The sequence below is a fragment of the Homarus americanus genome, unplaced genomic scaffold (genome assembly GCF_018991925.1).
Source record: "Homarus americanus isolate GMGI-L3 unplaced genomic scaffold, GMGI_Hamer_2.0 scaffold55640, whole genome shotgun sequence".
In the NCBI taxonomy this organism is placed as follows: Eukaryota; Metazoa; Arthropoda; class Malacostraca; order Decapoda; family Nephropidae; genus Homarus; species Homarus americanus.
The window spans coordinates 1,849,012-1,870,813 of record NW_024713650.1 but is presented as its reverse complement, the minus strand read 5'-3'; the positions used below and the strand labels follow the sequence as shown (position 1 = coordinate 1,870,813).

At 40.1% G+C, this 21,802-nt stretch overlaps 2 protein-coding genes across 2 annotated transcripts; both read left to right on the top strand.

The window, feature by feature from the left end:
* The first annotated feature begins 250 nt into the window (after positions 1-250).
* On the top strand, positions 251-6,327 carry LOC121873034 (60S ribosomal protein L8-like). The gene is made up of 5 exons (XM_042376341.1): positions 251-274; positions 2,039-2,177; positions 4,407-4,548; positions 5,284-5,502; positions 6,017-6,327. The coding sequence occupies exons 2-5, from the start codon at positions 2,040-2,042 to the stop codon at positions 6,289-6,291; spliced, it is 774 nt and encodes a 257-aa protein (XP_042232275.1). The 5' UTR covers positions 251-274; position 2,039; the 3' UTR covers positions 6,292-6,327.
* Positions 6,328-7,484: 1,157 nt separating this feature from the next.
* LOC121873025 (flocculation protein FLO11-like) lies at positions 7,485-10,976 on the top strand. The gene is made up of 2 exons (XM_042376329.1): positions 7,485-8,154; positions 8,522-10,976. Exon 2 carries the CDS (start codon positions 8,537-8,539, stop codon positions 10,199-10,201), a length of 1,665 nt encoding a protein of 554 aa, XP_042232263.1. The 5' UTR covers positions 7,485-8,154; positions 8,522-8,536; the 3' UTR covers positions 10,202-10,976.
* Positions 10,977-21,802: the final 10,826 nt, after the last annotated feature.

Sequence of the window (21,802 nt, the reverse complement as noted above, 5' to 3'; positions counted from 1 at the left end):
AATAACCTCGATATATCCAGAATACATAAAAAATATATCCCACAACTACTACGTACAATTATATATCCATTATTTAGCCCTCAGTCCTAAATTAAACCAAATATAACATATATAGCTTCCATATATGATTAAATAATATAATAATGGTTGGTATATTATATAATTTGGGTGATATATTGTTAATAAAACGCTTGTCGAGGCTCTATTGTTATTTTATGTTTTAATGTAGGTGGCAGCACCGCACGCCATCCTTTCCCTTAGTACACTCAAACAGGTCTGTGAACTTGGCCACCCAGCCTTATTTTATCTCTTTATATCTAACTTATCGTAACTCCAAAATGTTTCCCGTGTGTCTTGTTGTAATGTCTATTGTGTTATCAAAGTCGTTTATTGTATTATAGTGATTTGTGACGCCCAATAGTCTTCAAATAAGATAAAATGTTGAGGTGTCTGTGTGTGTTGTGGTGGATGCCGGAGGTAAACATTGGCTATTTTCTGAACTTTAATTTTATATTACCACGAGGTTGTAATTTAACTTATGTTGTAGTTGGTGATATTTTATATAATAACGTAATTAGGGGTTGTACAACGTTATTAAATTATTAGTTCCCCAAAATATGTTATTCTAATGTTGAATGTTACATTTGTGACTTGTTACTTATAACTAATACCGTCAATTACTTGTGAAGACTATGTTATTATGATGGTTTTTAATTGTAAAGTGAATGTGGTTTTATTCGTAGTTAAGTTAAGGTTATTGTTTATTAGTTGTCAATTGGTATAGTAAAGCCATTAGTCGTTAGTTGTGGTTCATATGTTGTATTACCTTTATGTGACAGCCAGAGAGAGCACATGATCACTCCTCTCGTGAAGTATTTTTTGGGGTATATTTAGAAGAAAAAAAATGGTGATATATTGTAGTTAGGCCAGCCTAGACCAGCCCCCCCTCCCTAAGATTACCTGGATGACCACACCTAAAATATTACCCCAACAATACTTACTAAAACCCAAGGTACCAAGATACTAGACATGACGTTTACAACCTGACGTAACATCCCAGTTAAGTAGCCACATCCATAAAAATATAGTTTAATCATTTACATTGCTTGCAGCAAAACAACAGTTTGGCGAATCTAGTTAAGAACATAAGAATGGAGGAAACTGCAGCGGGCCTATTGGCCCATACTGGACAGCTCCGTTTACACCCAACTCCTATTACTCGTATATCTGTCCAACCTGTGTTTGAAGCTATCCAGCGTATTTGACTTAATGATGATATTTGGTAACGTGTTCCACTCGTCCACTACTCTATTTCGCGCCTAAATCTAAATTTGTCTAATTTAAAGCCATTGTTACGAGTTCGCTCCTGGTTAGATAGTTTGAGTACCTTTGTAATGTCCCCTTTGTTCAGCCCTGACTTCCACTTATACACCTCTTATCATATCGCCTCTCATTCTACGTCTCGAGGTAGTGCAAATTTAGAGGCTTTAACCTGTCTCTGTACCCAAGGTTCCTAATGCCCGGGATTAGTCTTGTCATTCTCCTCTGAATTCTTTCCAAGTACGTATTCTATATCCATTCTGTAATACGGTGACCAGAATTGAGCTGCATAATCCAAGTGAGGTCTCACAAGCGCAAGATATAGTTTTAGGATGACCTCACTAGTCTTGTAACTAACACTCTTTTGTATGAACCCAAATACACAAATTTTTACTTGGTATAAGATTCCTACTTATCATTACTCCTAGATCCTTCTCGCAGTCCATTTAGGGTCGTTGTTTGATCTGAGTTTTCTGTATGGTATGGTCTGCCTTTGTGCATTAAGTAACTCGTAAGTTCATAGTAAGCATGGCTGCTTTGAGTGCTAATATTATTCCACGATCACAGGAGGACAGGGTGCATGCTGTCTCCATGCAGGACTTTTCAACTATAATTCGAGCAACATTATGACCCCGCAAAAGTTCAGTTACCAGTATTTTGTTATAGTTGTCCGGAATTATTCTTTACTTGTGTTTAATTAATTGTCTTGTTTCAGCAGGATGGGGCGCGTGATTCGTGCTCAGAGGAAGGGTAGGGGCTCGGTGTTCAAGTCCCACACTCACCACCGCAAGGGGAAACCTGCCCTGCGTTCAGTGGACTACGCTGAGCGCCATGGTTACATCCGTGGTATAATTAAGGTAAATGATTCCCTTGACCTTAAGAACTGGTCTTCTCTATTTCATGATTGTTATGTTGTTTCCTTTGAATGGTTTGTATGGAGTATATTGGCCACTTGGCTCTCATAAGACAATGTATATAACCTAATTGCTGTTGAATTAATGCTCAGATAATCTAAAGTTAATGCCTAGGAAAATTAATTGCATAAATAAATTTTCCTATTGGAAATTTTGTAAATTACCACCATACGATACAGTACCTACCTTCAGTACAGTAGTTACCTCCAGGAGGCCATCTTTACCCCAGTACCACAGCCTGTCACCAAGATCTAGGCTCTTGTTACTAGCAATCCCAAACTCCATATTTGCAATACCATACAGTACTGTAACCTGTGGGATTAAATATATAAATTATTAATAAATGTTCTCAGAAGCATACACATAATTCTCTATTCAACAAGAGCAATACTTCAGCTGGCAGCTGATACATTAAAGGATTTACTTGGCATTTCCTTTTCATAAAGTGAGGGTGAGTGATAGTATTTTGTGAGAATTTTTTTCAGACACATGTGAAGGATGGCTTGAATCATGAACTAATAATAGAACATCACAATACACTAGGGTTCATTCTAGCTGCTTTAAGTTACCAGATGTGTAATACTGTGGTTTTCCCATCCATAGCAGGGCCTTAAGAATGTCCATAATGGTTGAGGAGACTGCAGTGGGCGCGGGGATACAGTATGAAAGGTTACAGAGAAATCATGCTACGTAGGAATGACGACAAAGCGAGATTAGTCAGAGATAAAACCAAAATGTGAGAGAGGACTTGGTTCACTAATAACTTGTTGTAAATGTTTACTATGCCAACATTACAGTATTGTAATACCAGAAACCTGGAAGATAGTGACTGATAGTGTATCAATTTTGAAGAAGGGAGATACATAGATCACTATCCTCTAACTACCGTCCAATTGTGGGCAAATTGCTGGAAGCGATAATTTCAAATTATTCAAAATCGCCTCAAGAAACACCAAAGTTGATCACTGATTCTCAACATAGCTTCACGTTCACAAGTGTCTGTTCATGTCTGACAAATCTCTTATCTTTTTTGGGCTGTTTTCTAATCAGTGGATGACTGACACGATTATGATGTGGTTGAGGCTCGTGGAATTTGAGAAGACAATCTAAATTGGGTTGGGATGTGGTTACAGGGCAGGAAGCAGAGTAAACATTAACGACTCTAAATCTGACCAGGGTAACATCACTATTGGAGTACCCCAAGGCTCAGTACTTGGACCATTACTATTAGTTATGTACATAAGTGACATATGAGCATCGACAGCAACACAGCTAAATTTGCTGACGACACTAAAATATGGCTTGTAATTAAATCTGACGAGTACTCTGAAATACTACAGGAAGATCCGAGCGATTTTTCCGCAAGGTCTTAAAAATGGCATGTGAAATTTAACGTGGAAATTTTTAAACTACTTAAGTGTAGATGTAAATAGTGGAAACCAGATATCAGATGAACAACGTTATAATAGGGAATTCCGACTGTGGGAAAGATTAGGAGTATAATGATGAGTAGGAATCTTAAACCAAGACGACAATGTGTATTTGCTAGAAAAAGGTTAAGAAAGTACTTGGGTTCATACGAAGGAGTGTTACAAGACTAGCGAGGTTATCCTAAAGCTATGTCTTGTGCTTGTGAGACCTCACTTTATGCAGTTCAGTTTTGGTCACCATACTAAAGAATGGATATCAAATCTCCAGAAAGTATTCAGAGGAGAATGACCAGACTAATCCCGGGCATTAGGAACCTTACTTATAGAGAGAGTTTAAAGCCTTTGAATTTACTCTCCGTTGAGAGACGTAGAGTTAAGGGCAATATGATAGAGGTGTATAATGGAAGTCGGTTAAACAACGGTGATCCCACCAGGAGCAAACTCATGGCAATGGTTTTAAATTAGACAAATTTAGATTTAGGCGCAAGATATTTAAACATTGATTTTGAAATAGTTGTGGATTGGACAGATATATGAGCGATGGGGGGGGTGTAATCGTGACTGCCTAGTATGGGCCAATAGGCCTGATGCAGTTTCCTTCATTTTTGTGCTCATGTTCTTATCCTCTGGGTTCAACCATTACCCCATCAGTACATTTATCCTCAATTCACTACCGTGTTTCCCAATCATGCACACTGGCGACTTTAATATGATAACTATAATACATTTTCTTTCATTACAGAATATTATCCATGACCCTGGCCGTGGTGCCCCCATTGCTGAAGTGCACTTCCGTGATCCATACCGCTACAAGACACGTAAAGAACTTTTATTAGCAGCTGAGGGCATGTATTCAGGACAGTTCATCTACTGTGGAAAGAAGGGTAGGTATTGGTTACTTGTGCCAGCATATGAAACGAACAAATGCTTGCTATTGTAAATTAACATATATTAACAGTTATTCTATAAAGGCCGACTAAACCTGAATACTTGTGTATCCTCCCAAATTATACCATATACCCCTTTGTGGATGTTTGGTTAAAGGTGTGAGGTAGAATAATTCAAGCCACCCATTATCACACTGCATCTGGAGCAGAGTCGATAAGAAGGCATTGACACAAAGCTTACATGTGCCAGTAGTGTTGTTGAAATAACCCAATTAGAGGTTATCCAGTATATTTTGAGGTATCATTTGACCCATGAGGAATTGAGTCTGGAATGTATTAGGGTATTTCCTTCACCACTTGAAGCTAACTTGTGTTTTAATTTATTTTGTATAAAATACATTGCCATATTTATTATTATTAAAATATATACTGTATTGTCTTTAATGGGGATACTGTACAGTGGTCTAATCAGATTTAATATAGGCTTAACTAGAGCTAATATGTACGAGATGATACACGATGGGGGTGGGACTGGCCATTGCCATGATTGCAGTTTTTTTTTTTTTTCCATTTATACATTATACACTACTGTACGGTGTTCTCGGCTCCGGACATTAGAGGGTTTACTGTATAGAGAGCATAGGAACGATTTGATTTGTTTGAGTTAAATACAGGACTGTATATGAAAATGGAGCATTTTCTTGATTAATAATACTTTCTCCTTGTTTGCAGCAAACCTCGATGTTGGCAATGTAATGCCAATTGGTACACTGCCTGAAGGTACCGTGGTGTGCAACTTGGAGGAGAAGACTGGAGACCGTGGCCGTATTGCTCGTGGGTCTGGTAACTATGCCCAGGTCATTGCTCACAACCCAGAGACAAAGAAAACTCGCGTGAAGCTTCCGTCGGGCACCAAGAAGGTTCTCCCCTCTGCCAACCGTGCTATGATTGGTAAGTACAGTAGTAGTCTATATTACCATTAACTTTTTAACTCCTTCAGAGATGCAATTTGAAATTGGTGTTTGTTATAATTTGGGGATAATTTTTCCATTACCAAATGCTGGGTGTAGAAACTTATTATTTTAACAAAAATCCTGAATACTTTATATCTGTTTGGATAAGGTTACAGTCCTGTAAATTGAACACAGTAAAATAGTTCTTTTATGCTTTCTAACCTTATTTTGTTAAGAGCTTTGTTTTACTGCTCATTATTAATCTCACATGAAGGCATTACAGAAATTGACAATTCTAAACAAGATGAAATGAGTGTAATTAAATATTTTAATATGGGGGTTCTAAAGATGCAGTTCTGAAGATAAAAATTTGGTTGAGCATTTACCTGAGGACCCTTATATTGGTCTTGGTATGATAATGTTTTAAATAGTTAGTGTGGGAGAGATGTAAGTTTTTTATTATGAGCACTTTGATGTCCCTGCAAGTAAGTTTAACAGCAGTCTTGTTGCAGGCATCGTGGCAGGTGGTGGCCGTATTGACAAGCCTATCTTGAAGGCTGGCCGTGCCTATCACAAGTACAGGGTGAAGAGAAACAGCTGGCCTAAGGTTCGTGGTGTTGCAATGAACCCCGTCGAGCATCCCCACGGTGGTGGTAACCATCAGCATATTGGTAAGGCCTCCACAGTGTCCCGAGGCAAATGTGCTGGTCGCAAGGTTGGTCTCATTGCTGCCAGAAGGACTGGTCTTATCCGTGGTACCAAAAAGGACCCTAGGCATGCTGCATAAATTACAAAATAAATATTCCATGAAAAAAAATGCAAAGGCTGTTTTACTTAACCATTACCATTGTATAATATTGGGCAAGGTATACAGTACAGTACTTTCGTAAGGTCTTGATAATATTATTGTACTGGGTTTAATAAGCACCATGTACAGTAGTGGTATGAAATGTCAAGGATGCTTTTGTGGGACTTATAATGGATAAATGCTTTAGTAATGGCAGAAGAAGAATGTGTACATTATTTGTGAAGAACAGTGAATATGAACTTAATCTACATTGGAGGGGATTAAAGAGGGTAAAATGAGATGATGATAAAAAATTGAACCAGGAATATCGAACTTGGATACTAAAACATGATGGAGTGCCTATGTCCGTTGGGGCTAAACTTGCGTGAACAGTTTTTTCCACTTGTGTTATTGTCACCTCTCCCCCCCTTGGTTTCTGATAATACAGGTGTAGTTATATTTTGTTAGGAATGATGGGGAAACCTAAATGTATAGTCCTACACCATGTTATATAACTGATGTTTGCCAAGTTAGTTTCAGTTTGTGTGAAGACAATGGGGACTAGGTGCTGAAGTGAAGCACCACATCAATAATCAGCTGATAATGTGTTCATGGTTGCATTGGTGGTTTGAATAAATTTTTGGAATTTTAGCAAATATCTTTTAAGCAGATCAATGTAAAGGTCTGAAACAGGGAACACACTTCTGTACAGTAATGTCAATTGGAGCATTATTGGTGTCCTTGACTATTTTAGCAATTTTTTTTGGCGAGTATCAAAAGATAACTTGGCAATGGACTGTGGGAGTCATCTGTTATACCGAGATTGTAGTTTGTTATATTAAATATTTACAGAAACTACAGCAGTGTGGCATGGCTGTTAATGTAGGTAAGTAAATACAAGCTGCATATCCTCACCTTAGAAAAAATGCCCTGAATACCTTATGTGAATATATGAGCTGTAAAAGGAGGAGACAGTGTAAACCACCTTCCCTTTAGACAAAATCATTAAGGTGTGATACTGAGAGCTGGTTTATGCACAACTTGCCAAAGTCTTCACTCGTCTCTATGGACTGAATTTTACCATTTTTGCATACATTACAATTGTCTTATTGTATTAATACAACTTTAGTTCACAAGTAATAATAAATGAAAATGTTTAACGGAATACATAGTTAATACAGTAATTGATTGGTTCCTGTGTGATGCATTTTCCGTGACACCATTTATCACTTAGGCCTAAACATTTTAAATTTCATCACTGTCTACCGGAAAAAGAAAATTACTTTTTGGGGGGCCTAAGCTGATATAATCTAAAGAGAATATTAGGAGTTGACAAAACCTGTCCAGTGATAAACTGTGTGCCTAGTTATTGTCTGGCAGGATATCCTGTACTTTGACCGACAAACTGCAGAGAAGCTCTAGTTTGCCATTATATAAACTACACTTTACATACAGTACTTGCACTGTATATGAACATTGTATACCAGCATTCTCTATATACCTGTACATGCTGATTCAATGTAAATTTGTGTGAAGATATTACTGAATAAACATATCTATTTATGCATCCATAGCAAGAGAGGTGATAGGAAACGTAACGAGCGTATAATATATAAAGGAAGAACGTCGAGAGATAAACATACTTTTCCCGGATGCTGATATGCATCATCACCTCCACAACCAGTGTCAGGGAGACGAGAGTTGGTGGCACTACTAGAGTTGGTGGCACCACTGGGGTTCGTGGCACCACTGGGGTTCGTGGCACTACTGGAGTTGGTGGTGCTACTAGAGTTTGTGGCACTACTAGAGTTCGTGGCATTACAAGAGTTGGTGGCACTGTTAGAGCTTACATGTGACATTCAGGTAAGTACACTGCTCTCTTATGTGTGGTGCATCATGATGTAGTGCTGTGGTAGATCATAGATGTAGTACTGTGGTAGATGTAGTGCTGTGGTAGATCATAGATGTAGTACTGTGGTAGATCATAGCTGTAGTGCTGTGGTGGATATAGTGGTAGATATAGTAATGAGATAAATAACACATCTACCACATGCTGGGAGTGTTGTTATTGGTGAGTCGTATTACTAAATATGGAAGTTACCAACAGTGTGTTTTGGGCAGGAAGTTGTTATTATTGTGAACTGTGTAATAACAGGATGAGAGAGAGTGTTTGTGTATGTGTCTGTCTCCTCTATATAGCTGTATTATATGTGTTTTTTCCTTCCGCCAGAATCCTCCCTCCAAGATGGCCTCTTCCACAGTACCATCAACCATAGTTTTGCTGCTTACCACTATTGTCCTAGCCACCACCACCATTGGCACTGACCTTCCCACCACCAGTACCACCTCTACTACTACCACCACCATTATCGCTGAGCCTCCCACCAATACCACTGAGCCTCCCAACACCATCAGCACCACATCACCAGCACATGATCATATCGCCGTCATCACCTTAGCAGTGGTGGTGGGGCTATTGGTGGTGATTATCTTGTGTGGTGGGTACAGGTTCTGGCAGGAACGACGTACAGTACTCGCACACCAACACGTCCAGGACAAGTTGGTGGCAAATAAAAAAGTTGCCGTCAGCATGACTCACAGCAACAGTGAGGGGAACAGGATGCGCCAGGAGCCAAGTCAGATCAACAATTTGAACAGTATCACTTTCTCCTTTGATTCACGTTCTCAGACTTGGTCACCTGATAGTTTATCCGGCTTCAACCGTGCGTCAAAATCACCGCCGCCTCTCGCCCCTTCACCCTACCTGTTACACCCAGGCACTACCACTCACAACTGGTCGAGTCGCAATTTAGGCAGAACCTTGATCGACGAAGACCCGTACGACGAACTACCAAGCCGAGGAGCACCCATACCTTTTGTGCCGTCATACACGGTGAGAGATGAGCATCCCCCCGTCACTTCTAATATAACAGATCAAACTGTCCAGGACACAAATGATCTGTGTGAGGAACTTTCCCTGGAACACTCACCACTATCCTTGCCTCAGCTGGTTACCGTAACTCTACAGGAATGTGTCGAGGATGACCATGGTGTCTGTCACAAGGAAAGGGACAGTCGACTCAACCCTTCCGCCTGTAAGTATGGAGCCAAGAATCCTGGTAACTTGCCAACCCACAAGAGACTCACTGTGACCAACGTCCTGGCGGCGGCCATGTTGGAGATGAAGAGTAAGAATCTCTTCACCCAAAAGAGAGATCTGTTGATGGGGGAGACAGGCTTCATTGCCAGGAAGATGTCTGTTAAGACCAAACTCCCAGCCTCAAGGACGACATCCTTGGACAAGGAAGCACCAGTATCAAGGACGACATCCTTGGACAAGGAAGCACCAGTACCAAGGACGACATCCTTGGACAAGGAAGCACCAGTATCAAGGACGACATCCTTGGACAAGGAAGCACCAGTATCAAGGACGACATCCTTGGACAAGGAAGCACCAGTATCAAGGACGACATCCTTGGACAAGGAAGCACCAGTACCAAGGACGACATCCTTGGACAAGGAAGCACCAGTACCAAGGACGACATCCTTGGACAAGGAAGCACCAGTATCAAGGACGACATCCTTGGACAAGGAAGCACCAGTATCAAGGACGACATCCTTGGACAAGGAAGCACCAGTACCAAGGACGACATCCTTGGACAAGGAAGCACCAGTATCAAGGACGACATCCTTGGACAAGGAAGCACCAGTATCAAGGACGACATCCTTGGACAAGGAAGCACCAGTACCAAGGACGACATCCTTGGACAAGGAAGCACCACTATTAGCAGAAACCTCTGAGGACAGTACTTCAGAATCGTCAGATTATGAGAGCGAGGATTCAGAATCGTACTCAGTGAGGTCAGGGAGCAGCTCAGATCACCTCTCTGACGACACTCATTCAGAATAAGGAACTAGAGTCGGTACTCTCACTACCCTTCATTACACTACACTTCCATTCTCGTATCGTGAATCAAACATTAAAGAAACAGAACGTCAAATACTGGGATAACACAGTAAAGAACGCAGTTCAAGATGAGATTTAGAAAGATAAATTACCCATTGAAATATCCCCCCAATAAAAAAGATATGTGCAGTGTTGTTGATTCTTAGACGACAATAATGATTCCCTGTGTTGATGTACTTACTGTATTCTTCATCACTCTCTAGTTTGGTGACTATAGTGTGAGAAATTCACCATTTTCTGTTGACATTAAAAGATAAAATTTATTCATACAGGCGAAATAGAGTCAAGAGGAAGATATATTTTTTTTAAATAAGTAATGATTTTTGCTATTAATATGAGGCGGCTTGGGTGACGAGTAGCCAAACAACACCGACAAAGTAAAAATAGCCAGAAAACGCAATTAAACATTAAAAGAAAGTTGAATTAAATATTATAATATGTCAAACGATTATATCTAAGTGCTAGTTTAGTTCTCGTCTGGCCCAAAGTGTCTCATAAAACCCGCCAAAACACTGTTGTTGATATTCGTCTCAATGGGTCTTGGCGTTTTATTTGTGTACATGTGGCTATTTTTCGCCTATTATGTATTAAACTCAACATGAAGCCCACTAGTCAGGAATAATACTTAAATATACAGGAAATACTGATCCTTAATTTCAGTGTAGTTTTTGAGAAGTTAGTAATGTTGGATTGTTTCAACTACCGCAGTACAAAATGTAAATATTTTATGTTATTCCAGATTCATGTATCTTACGCTTTAGAGTGTTCAGTTTTGGTTAATAATAAATGAAGTATTAATATGTTTTGGCTTGACTGATTATACTTGAGATAAACTGTATACACAATGACTTATTATCTTAGCTTTACACCAACTTTATACCTGTCAACTTACTAGCCAGCGTAGGGGTGTAGGTATACAAACAAAAGTAAAAAGTAAGTAGATTAGGAAAAATAAACAGGAAGTAGATTTGGCCAGAGCCACCATATGTACATTTAATTAGACTGTTAATACAAAATTGTACGTTATATTGTCAAATCAGTATTACACGTTTCAACATAGGCAAGAAATAATTAAGAACAGCATCAGTAACTCGGTATAGTATAGTATACACTCTTTACATTTACGTTTTCTGTAAAAGTAGTGAGATAGAGAATGCTACTGGTATAACTGCTGTAATTTTAATCTTGCATACCTTGTCACAAGTTCATACTGGTTTATTGTGTACATCGACAGTCCAGATATACAGATATTACAAACAACGTGCGTAGACGGTGTACTGTATGTATATAAACAATGTACAGCCTCGTTCAATATTCTTCGAACACTGCTGGAGCCAGCTGGCAACTCAAGGCCGTTTGTTTACTATAGTACGAAGTAAAAATTATGAATGAATGTAAAAGGTTATCGGTGATTGGTTACTTAGTTCCCCGTTGCTTAATTAATGGTTGGTCTTTGTTGATTCGTATTATATTATAGTACGCACTATAGTAAGCAAACGGCCTTAAGTTGCCAGCTGTCTCCAGCAGCGCTTAGCAATATCTGGCATCTACTTGTGAGTTATACACATATGATTGGGATACACTAATAGCACTACTTGTCATCACATATTATGCCTGAACCACAAAATGGGATAAAACTCTCCTTTATACCTAAGATCTTCGGGTACTTACATGCCAAATACTGTCAAGTGTTCAAGACTTTTGACCTAACCTAGCTTAACTGTCTGTAAATGAACAAAATTACACACACACACACACACACAGAGGTTGGCAGGACTTCGGTCACACTCTTGGATGAAAAAAGTTATCACTGCCTCGACTCTGTTGCCTAAATAGTCCTTAAGGTCATGTTGATAATTTTATTCTATTTGCTAGTTAATATTTTTTTATTACTCTGCTTGTGATTGGCTGAGACCGAGTGTGTCTTAAGGGAGATTCTTGAGAGATGACGAATATGTTAGGCCTCTCTCTCTCTCTCTCTCTCTCTCTCTATTCACCACAACCACCACCACTACTACAGTGCACCACACCACTACCACAACCACCACCACCACCATTATGCATCTCTTGCCCAAAAAGTGGACACAGTCATGCGTTCTCACAGTGGCCCGTCTTGCTTGTTATACAGATAGATAGATAAATAGACAGAGATAGAGAGACATTTAATCAGTAATATTAGTCACACAAGTTAAGTTGGTTTAGCATGTATATAGACAGTGCAGGTATACAGTTCACCATGTATACAGACAATGCAAGTATACAGTTCAGCATGTATATAAGAACATAAGAACATAAAAACATAAGAAAATAAGGAGTCTGCAATAGGCCGGTTGGCCTGTGCATGGCAGCTCCTGTCGAGAGTTACTACCACTCTCTATCATCCATGAATCTATCTAGCCTCCTTTTGAAACTTTCCAGAGTTCCCGCACTTACTACAAAGTTGCTAAGCTTGTTCCACTCGTCCACCATCCTATTTGTGAACCAGTTTCTTCCTATCTCCTCCTAAACCTAAACTTATCCAACTTGAATCCGTTGCTCGAGTCTTATCCTGCTCGGATATTATAAGAACTTTATCTATATCCCTTTATTGATTCCTTTCACCCACTTAAATACTTCTATCATATCTCCCCGCACTCTTCGTCTTTCTAGGGAATGAAAGCTAAGTTTCATTAACCTATCCTGATATGGAAGGTTTCTAAGTCCCGGAATCATTTTTGTCATTCTTCGCTGCACCGACTCTAGTGAATTTATATCCATTCTATAATAGGGGCACCAGAACTGAACCGCATAATCGAGGTGCGGCCCGACTAGCGCAAGATATAGTTGCAATAAGGCCTCTGCACTCTTGTTACTTACACTTCTAGATATAAAACCCAATACTCTGTTTGCCTTATTTCGAATATTAACGCACTGTTTTCTAGGCCGTAGGTCCGGGCTTACAAGTACCCCTAGGTCTCTTTCACAAGTCGACTTCTCTAGGTTGATGTTGTTAAGGCTGTATACATTATAAGTATTTGTTCTTCCAATATTAAGTACGCTGCACTTGCTGGTGTTGAATTTCATTTGCCATTTTTCAGACCACCCCTGCAGTTTATTTAGATCCTCCTGTAATGCATTTGCATCCTGCCCTGAATTAATTTGCCGCCCTATTTTGGTGTCATCCGCAAACTTGCTTATGTCACTGCTGATCCCAGTATCTAAATCGTTTATGTAGATTATGAACAAGAGTGGGCCTAGTACTGACCCCTGGGGAACCCCACTGGTTACACGGCCCCACTCAGATTTAACACCATCTACGCTGACCCTCTGCGTTCTATCGGTGAGCCATGATTTTATCCAATTTAAAACTTTCCCCTCGATACCATGAGCAGGTATACAGCTCAGCATGTATATAGACAATGCAGGTATATAGTTTAGCATGTATATAGACAATGCAGGTATACAATGTACCTCGAAAGTGCAGGTATACAAACAATGGTAAACAGTAAGGCAATTCGTTCACGGATAGTCAATAAAACCATCGGAGGCTTATTACAACACACAGACAGACACACACAAGGAGACAGCGTGGCCGGCGGGAAGGAGGAGGACCAACTTACATAAGAAGGGCCGTGTTGTGAGAATGTAATGTGGGTGAGATAAACGACACACGTGGTTATCACGCCGCCAACCACGCTCTCCCGTCACACCATGGTCCATTAGAAACAGGAGTAAGAATGGCGAAAATAGTTATAAATCGCGTTTATTAGAAGAATTTTAGGGAATTTTAGAGAAAGCATCTGGCTCACACGAAGTAGGAAACTAGTGCAGGCTGGTCTCTGTTTCACGAGGCCTTCAGATGTAAGTGTCGTGAAGGAGGCGTGGCAGGAACGTGTGGTTGGCGTTAGAAGGCTTGTGATTGGCCAGAGGAACCATGGTGCAAAAATGATCAAGGGCGGGAAGGCTGGTGATTGGTTAGAGGCTGGGGGGCTGGTAGAGTCGTGGGCACTTATAGACATCACTCGTAATGTCTGGATGGCTGTGCTCTTTCTCTCCTCAACAACAAATTATATATTTATGTTACTTACGCCATCAACACTGCGTATAATGTGAAGGATACCAGTGTGTGTGTGTGTGTGTGAAGGTAGGTCTCTGTGTGTATATGTGTATGTATGTACTCTTGAATATCTGTATGCGTGTGTGTCTATAAAAAATTACCATCACAACACGATCCTCTCCCCATTTTGACACTCTCCAGGTATAAATCACATTAAAACAAACACCTGTCACCCTCCATATATCGTTCAGTGGGTTATCTCGATAACACAAAGTCTCACCTTACATTATCTATTACATAAGACCCTTCAAGGACTCTGTATAGGTAAGAAGCATTAGTATTATGCCATGGGACGACCTATTAACACACACACACATTCTGTCAACACCGAATTAACCCATAATACACTGTCCTTCCCACTTGTCCCTACCCTTCCCACTTGTCCCTACCCTTCCCACTTGTCCCTACCCTTCCTACCCTTCCCACCTGTCCCTACCCTTCCCACCTGTCCCTACCCTTCCCACCTGTTTCAAATCAACCTTAAACAGATATCATTACCATGTTTCACTTCACCCAAGCCTGAAGCCTTAATAGGACGCTACTTATATCAAGGTGAAGTAATAGAGGACTGAGCTAAAACCAATACTTCATCTTCCCTGTTTTAAAACATATCAGGAGCGAGTCATAGTGAAGGAGCCATTGACCTTGTTGTTCATGATGAAAAAACACAATAAATAAAATAATAAGAAACAAATTGTAACAATGTAAATAAAAACAGAAATGGGACAAATAAAACAGATCAAGTATGAGAAAAATATTTGTTGTGTAATTAAAGTAAGAGGGATTGAGAGTCTGTAATTGTGTGTAATGAGGTAGAAAGTTAGTGAGGTATACTGTATATTGGCGTTGTTGTGGCGTTGTGACAGTAGGGACACTACTGGGAATAAATATATAATGATTCTGTTAGCTATTAGACTACCACCACCAACAGTAGTGCCATCAACAGTAGTGTCACCAACAACAAGTGTGCCAACAGCAAGAGTGCCACCAACAAGAGTGCCAACAGCAAGAGTGTCACCAACAATAAGAATGTCACCAACAATAAGAATGTCACCAACAGTAGTGCCATCAACAAGAGTGCCACCACCATCATTAACTCACAAGACCTCGTCCACCCCTGGGTCACGTGACTGTCCCCAACCACCCTCGTGACTGAATGACTGACCGACTGACTGACCCTTACAGTCTTAACCTAGCCTCATAGTGAAAGTGTACAGTACATGTTCAGTACCTGTCAACAGTGTATAACAGGGAACAGACAGAATCTCTGATCGCCTATTTAGTCGACCTGTGACGATGAGGATAAGTAAGCATGTAAATATCACGTCTAATGGCCAAGGCCAGGATGGTGAGGACCAGGGTAGCTGTCAGAGAAGGTGGGAGCCAGGGCAGCCAGACAGTGACCCCGGCCATCGCCACCAACAAGTTAATTATTTACATGATGACCTCCGCCTGTTTTAACCCTCTGCCTTGACGACCACAGCCTAGCCCAGCCCAGAAAAGCCTAGCCCAACCTAACCCAGCCTTGATGACCACAGCCTAGCCCAGCCCAGCAAAGCCTAGCCCAACCTAACCCAGCCTTGACGACCACAGCCTAGCCCAGCCCAGCAAAGCCTAGCCCAACCTAACCCAGCCTTGACGACCACAGCCTAGCCCAGCCCAGCAAAGCCTAGCCCAGCCTAACCCAGCCTTGATGACCACAGCCTAGCCCAGCCCAGCAAAGCCTAGCCCAACCTAACCCAGCCTTGATGACCACAGCCTAGCCCAGCCAAGCAAAGCCTAGCCCAACCTAACCCAGCCTTGACGACCACAGCCTAGCCCAGCCCAGCAAAGCCTAGCCCAACCTAACCTAGCCTTGACGACCACAGCCTAGCCTAGATTAGCTTAGAACAGGTTAGGCTAAGCTAGGTTGGGTTACACCCCACTAATACAACACCCGGAGAAGGGGTAAGAGGTGACTGTGGCCATGACAACCCTCACAGGTACAAAAAAAAAACACCAACACCTTTTACCTGACTGTTCCTCAACTGTGTGTCTTTCCAGGTGTGCCGGCGATAAGGTAGAAATTACCTCGAATTATGAAAAGTTTTGGGGGGGGTCATTTTTGTGTTTTATTTTTATTAAGAGTTTATGTATCGAATGTCTGAGGTGGTGGCTGTGTGTGTGTGTGTGTGTGTGTGTGTGTGTGTGTCTTTAATGGTTGTTCAACCTATAGAGTAGGAACCTCCATATTATCCGTTAAATAGAGGTTTCACTACACACACACACACACACACACACACACCCCTCTCCCAGACAATTTAGAGACAGATTCCTGGCCCATAGCAACACCTTCCAGAAAGAACTCAACAAAGCCTTGAATTACCAGACTTTAGTCCCTACATTACACACACACACATACACACACACACACACACACGCGCCGCGGGGAGAATTACCTTGTGAATCACAACAGTCGTCGCCATGTTTTAAAATTTCATGATTTTTTAGCAACATTAAGAAAATTCCATATCAGAGTCCTTGGGGGTCTAGACTTTGGTTGTGTTATAATAAATGTGTAGTATACGCCCATACATATACAACATACAGTACACATACACACACATATAGCACACATACACACACATATAGTACACATACACACACATATAGCACACATACACACACATATAGTACACATACACACACATATAGCACACATACACACACATATAGTACACATACACACATAGTACACATACACACACATTTAGTAAACATACACACACATATAGCACACATACACACATATAGTACACATACACACACATATACATACACACACATATAGCACACATACACACACATATAGTATACATACACACATATAGTACACATACACACACATATAGTACACACACACACATTTAGTAAACATACACACACATATAGCACACATACACATATAGCACACATACACACACATATAGTACACATACACACACACACAAGTACACACACACTAAAGTACACATACACATATAGCACATATACATATGTACACATACACACACATATAGCACACATACACACACATATAGCACACATACACACACCCCCACGAACACAGAAACACCTATACCACACATATACACAGAGTACAAACACATAAACAGACACATGCAGTACTGTACACACAAACGCACTTATGAACACATACGGTACACACAAATACACACGCACATTTACTAACACATACAATACACACAAATACATACGCGCACTTACGAACACATGCGGTACACACACACACACACACACACACGAGCACATACACACACACACACACACACTTACGAACACATACGGTACACACACACACACACTTACGAACACATACGGTACACACACACACACACACTTACGAACACATGCGGTACACACACACACACACACACACTTACGAACACATACGGTACACACATACCGAAAGTTTTTGTTAATCAGATGACTCACTCCTTAATTGTGTAACTTTTGTCAACTCTGTTTATTGTATAATTTTATTCATTTGGCTGTCATGTTCCTTCAATAAACTGTTAATTTATTATCATAATTATTATCAGTGGTTGTTGTTGTTGTAGTAGTAGTAATAGCAGAAGTAGTAGTAGTAGTAATAGTAGTAGTAGTACAAGTTGAATTATTATTATTATTATTAATTGTAGTAGTAGTAATAGTATTGTTGTTGTTATTATTATTATTATTATAATTAGTATTGTTATTATTATAACGATGCAGTTGTTAGCCACATCTTACCTTTATAAGTTAAAGTGAATCAGCTAAACATACACATCCCAACTTCAGGTGAAATAAACTAGGACGTCTAATCTTCATGTGAAATAAACTCGAATCTCTAATCTTCAGGTAATCACTTAAAAAACGGGAAAACCAAAACATTATCCCCACGACCCACACAACCTCAAAAAACTACCTGTTCTTCTGTTCTTATCAGAATGAACACTGTGACTCCTGTTGTCTCGGTAGGGTTGTCAAAATCCTTCATCCTCTGCGTCACATTTTCTCAACACCATTTGGTATAGATAGTTTTGAATACAATACCTATCACCAGTGCACCAGAGTTAATATGTAATAAATGAAGTTCCCATCCTTCCCCTCTCGTAACCTGATAAAGAGTGTGTCCGTGGAGGTGAGGTGACCTTGTTCACACGAGGTGATTGATGGACCTGTGCAGACTAATAATTTTTACACCTGTGCTTTCTCTCATATCTCATTACCAGTTCTCTCTCTCTCTCTCTCTCTCTTTCTCTTTGTAACCTAGTTTAGCCTATTATTTCTTTCTTTTTAGGGTCTAAGTTAGGTTAGGGTAGGTTAGGTTATGTCAATTAATTCTAAAGAACTAACAAGTGAAGTATACTGTCTATAGCAAGGGTCGGGGAACAGGAGTAAATTACCCCAAATGGGGTAAATCTAAAATTTTTGGGGGTAATAAGAACATAAGAACATAAGAAAATAAGGAGTCTGCAATAGGCCGGTTGGCCTGTGCATGGCAGCTCCTGTCGAGAGTTACTACCACTCTCTATCATCCATGAATCTATCTAGCCTCCTTTTGAAACTTTCCAGAGTTCCCGCACTTACTACAAAGTTGCTAAGCTTGTTCCACTCGTCCACCAACCTATTTGTGAACCAGTTTCTTCCTATCTCCCTCCTAAACCTAAACTTATCCAACTTGAATCCGTTGCTCCGAGTCCTATCCTGCTCGGATATTATAAGAACTTTATCTATATCCCCTTTATTGATTCCTTTCACCCACTTAAATACTTCTATCATATCTCCCCGCACTCTTCGTCTTTCTAGGGAATGCAAGTAAAGTTTCTTTAACCTATCCTGATATGGAAGGTTTCTAAGTCCCGGAATCATTTTTGTCATTCTTCGCTGCACCGACTCTAGTGAATTTATATCCATTCTATAATAGGGGCACCAGAACTGGACCGCATAATCGAGGTGCGGCCTGACTAGCGCAAGATATAGTTGCAATAAGACCTCTGCACTCTTGTTACTTACACTTCTAGATATAAAACCCAATACTCTGTTTGCCTTATTTCGAACATTAACGCACTGTTTTCTAAGCCGTAGGTCCGGGCTTACAAGTACCCCTAGGTCTCTTTCACAAGTCGACTTCTCTAGGTTGATGTTGTTAAGGCTGTATACATTATAAGTATTTGTTCTTCCAATATTAAGTACGCTGCACTTGCTGGTGTTGAATTTCATTTGCCATTTTTCAGACCACCCCTGCAGTTTATTTAGATCCTCCTGTAATGCATTTGCATCCTGCCCTGAATTAATTTGCCGCCCTATTTTGGTGTCATCCGCAAACTTGCTTATGTCACTGCTGATCCCAGTATCTAAATCGTTTATGTAGATTATGAACAAGAGTGGGCCTAGTACTGACCCCTGGAGAACCCCACTGGTTACACGGCCCCACTCAGATTTAACACCATCTACGCTGACCCTCTGCGTTCTATCGGTGAGCCATGATTTTATCCAATTTAAAACTTTCCCCTCGATACCATAGGTTGTTTTTGTTTACTGTACTAGTGTACTTTGAAGTCTGATGGTAATTTCATTTGACTCAAATTTTTTTTTGGGGTAATACCCAAAAAAGTTCCCCGACCCTTGGTCTATAGGTTTGTCCGGGGAGGGGGGGGGGGCGGCACACAACCCAAGGCCCGGCTGAAGAGCGTGGGAGAAGCAACAGGAGGAAGCACTTGCGTACACCGTGACGTCACCAAGATGCCCAGGGTCACAATTTTTTAACAATCCGTACCCTCAATTTTTACCCTCGTCACTCTATACAATAAAACTTAAATATCCTAAATAATAACCCAACAGGAATATGATACTCAAAATGACACCAATATTACACTGTGACTCTACCATGACCTGGTTATTGGTGTTATGTTAAACACTTAAAAGGGAGATTAACGTGCAAATATCTGAGACTTGCAACTCCTTTTATTGTAGTGATATATGGCAACTATCCCGCCACTATTACCGCCATCACGAGTCTTATATAAACACACACGCAGACAAGTCCTACCATTATTACCTCACCACAAGTATCTAAGAAAACAACCAATATACTACCACTACTACTACCAGGATGAGGATCACCATGCACCATCCACCACTACTACTACTACTAGTCTCTGGGTGTCTGGCAGCTCATGGTTAGTTCCTTATATTGAGATTATTTTGTATTAGTTATTTAGGTGAATAATAATGCTATGTTACCCTACAGCCATTATTGATCACACTATTTATATATATAACTTTTCAATAGCTTTTTTTCTCTCAAAGTTAATATCCCTTTTCATCAGTCTTATATTATTAAATACTTTTCTGTTTGATATACTCTTATTTCGATTAACTTTATAGTTAGATCAAAGTTTTGCGAAGTTTTGAAAAGTTCCTCTGTTGAATTTTCACTCGTAGATGGACTTTAAGGTTATAATCTGGTTTATTTTACACTACAGTAATGAAACAATATGGCGACTTTATTACACCGAGACTCAAACATTCCCTTTGACGCTGAGTAAAAGGGGGAAGTACTGTCGGCTGTCTTGGGTCATAGTGGCTCACTGTTTACCATTGTTTATTTACCTGCATTGTCTATAGGCTCTATATACCTACATTGTCTATAGGCTCTATATACCTGCATTGTCTATAGACTCTATATACCTGCATTGTCTATAGACTCTATATACCTGCATTGTCTATAGACTCTATATACCTGCATTGTCTATAGACTCTATATACCTGCATTGTCTATAGACTCTATATACCTGCATTGTCTATAGACTCTATATACCTGCATTGTCTATAGACTCTATATACCTGCATTGTCTATAGACTCTATATACCTGCATTGTCTATAGACTCTATATACCTGCATTGTCTATAGACTCTATATACCTGCATTGTCTATAGACTCTATATACCTGCATTGTCTATAGACTCTATATACCTGCATTGTCTATAGACTCTATATACCTGCATTGTCTATAGACTCTATATACCTGCATTGTCTATAGACTCTATATACCTGCATTGTCTATAGGCTCTATATATCTGCATTGTCTATAGACTCTATATACCTGCATTGTCTATAGACTCTATATACCTGCATTGTCTATAGACTCTATATACCTGCATTGTCTATAGACTCTATATACCTGCATTGTCTATAGACTCTATATACCTGCATTGTCTATAGACTCTATATACCTACATTGTCTATAGGCTCTATATACCTGCATTGTCTATAGACTCTATATACCTGCATTGTCTATAGACTCTATATACCTGCATTGTCTATAGACTCTATATACCTGCATTGTCTATAGACTCTATATACCTGCATTGTCTATAGGCTCTATATACCTGCATTGTCT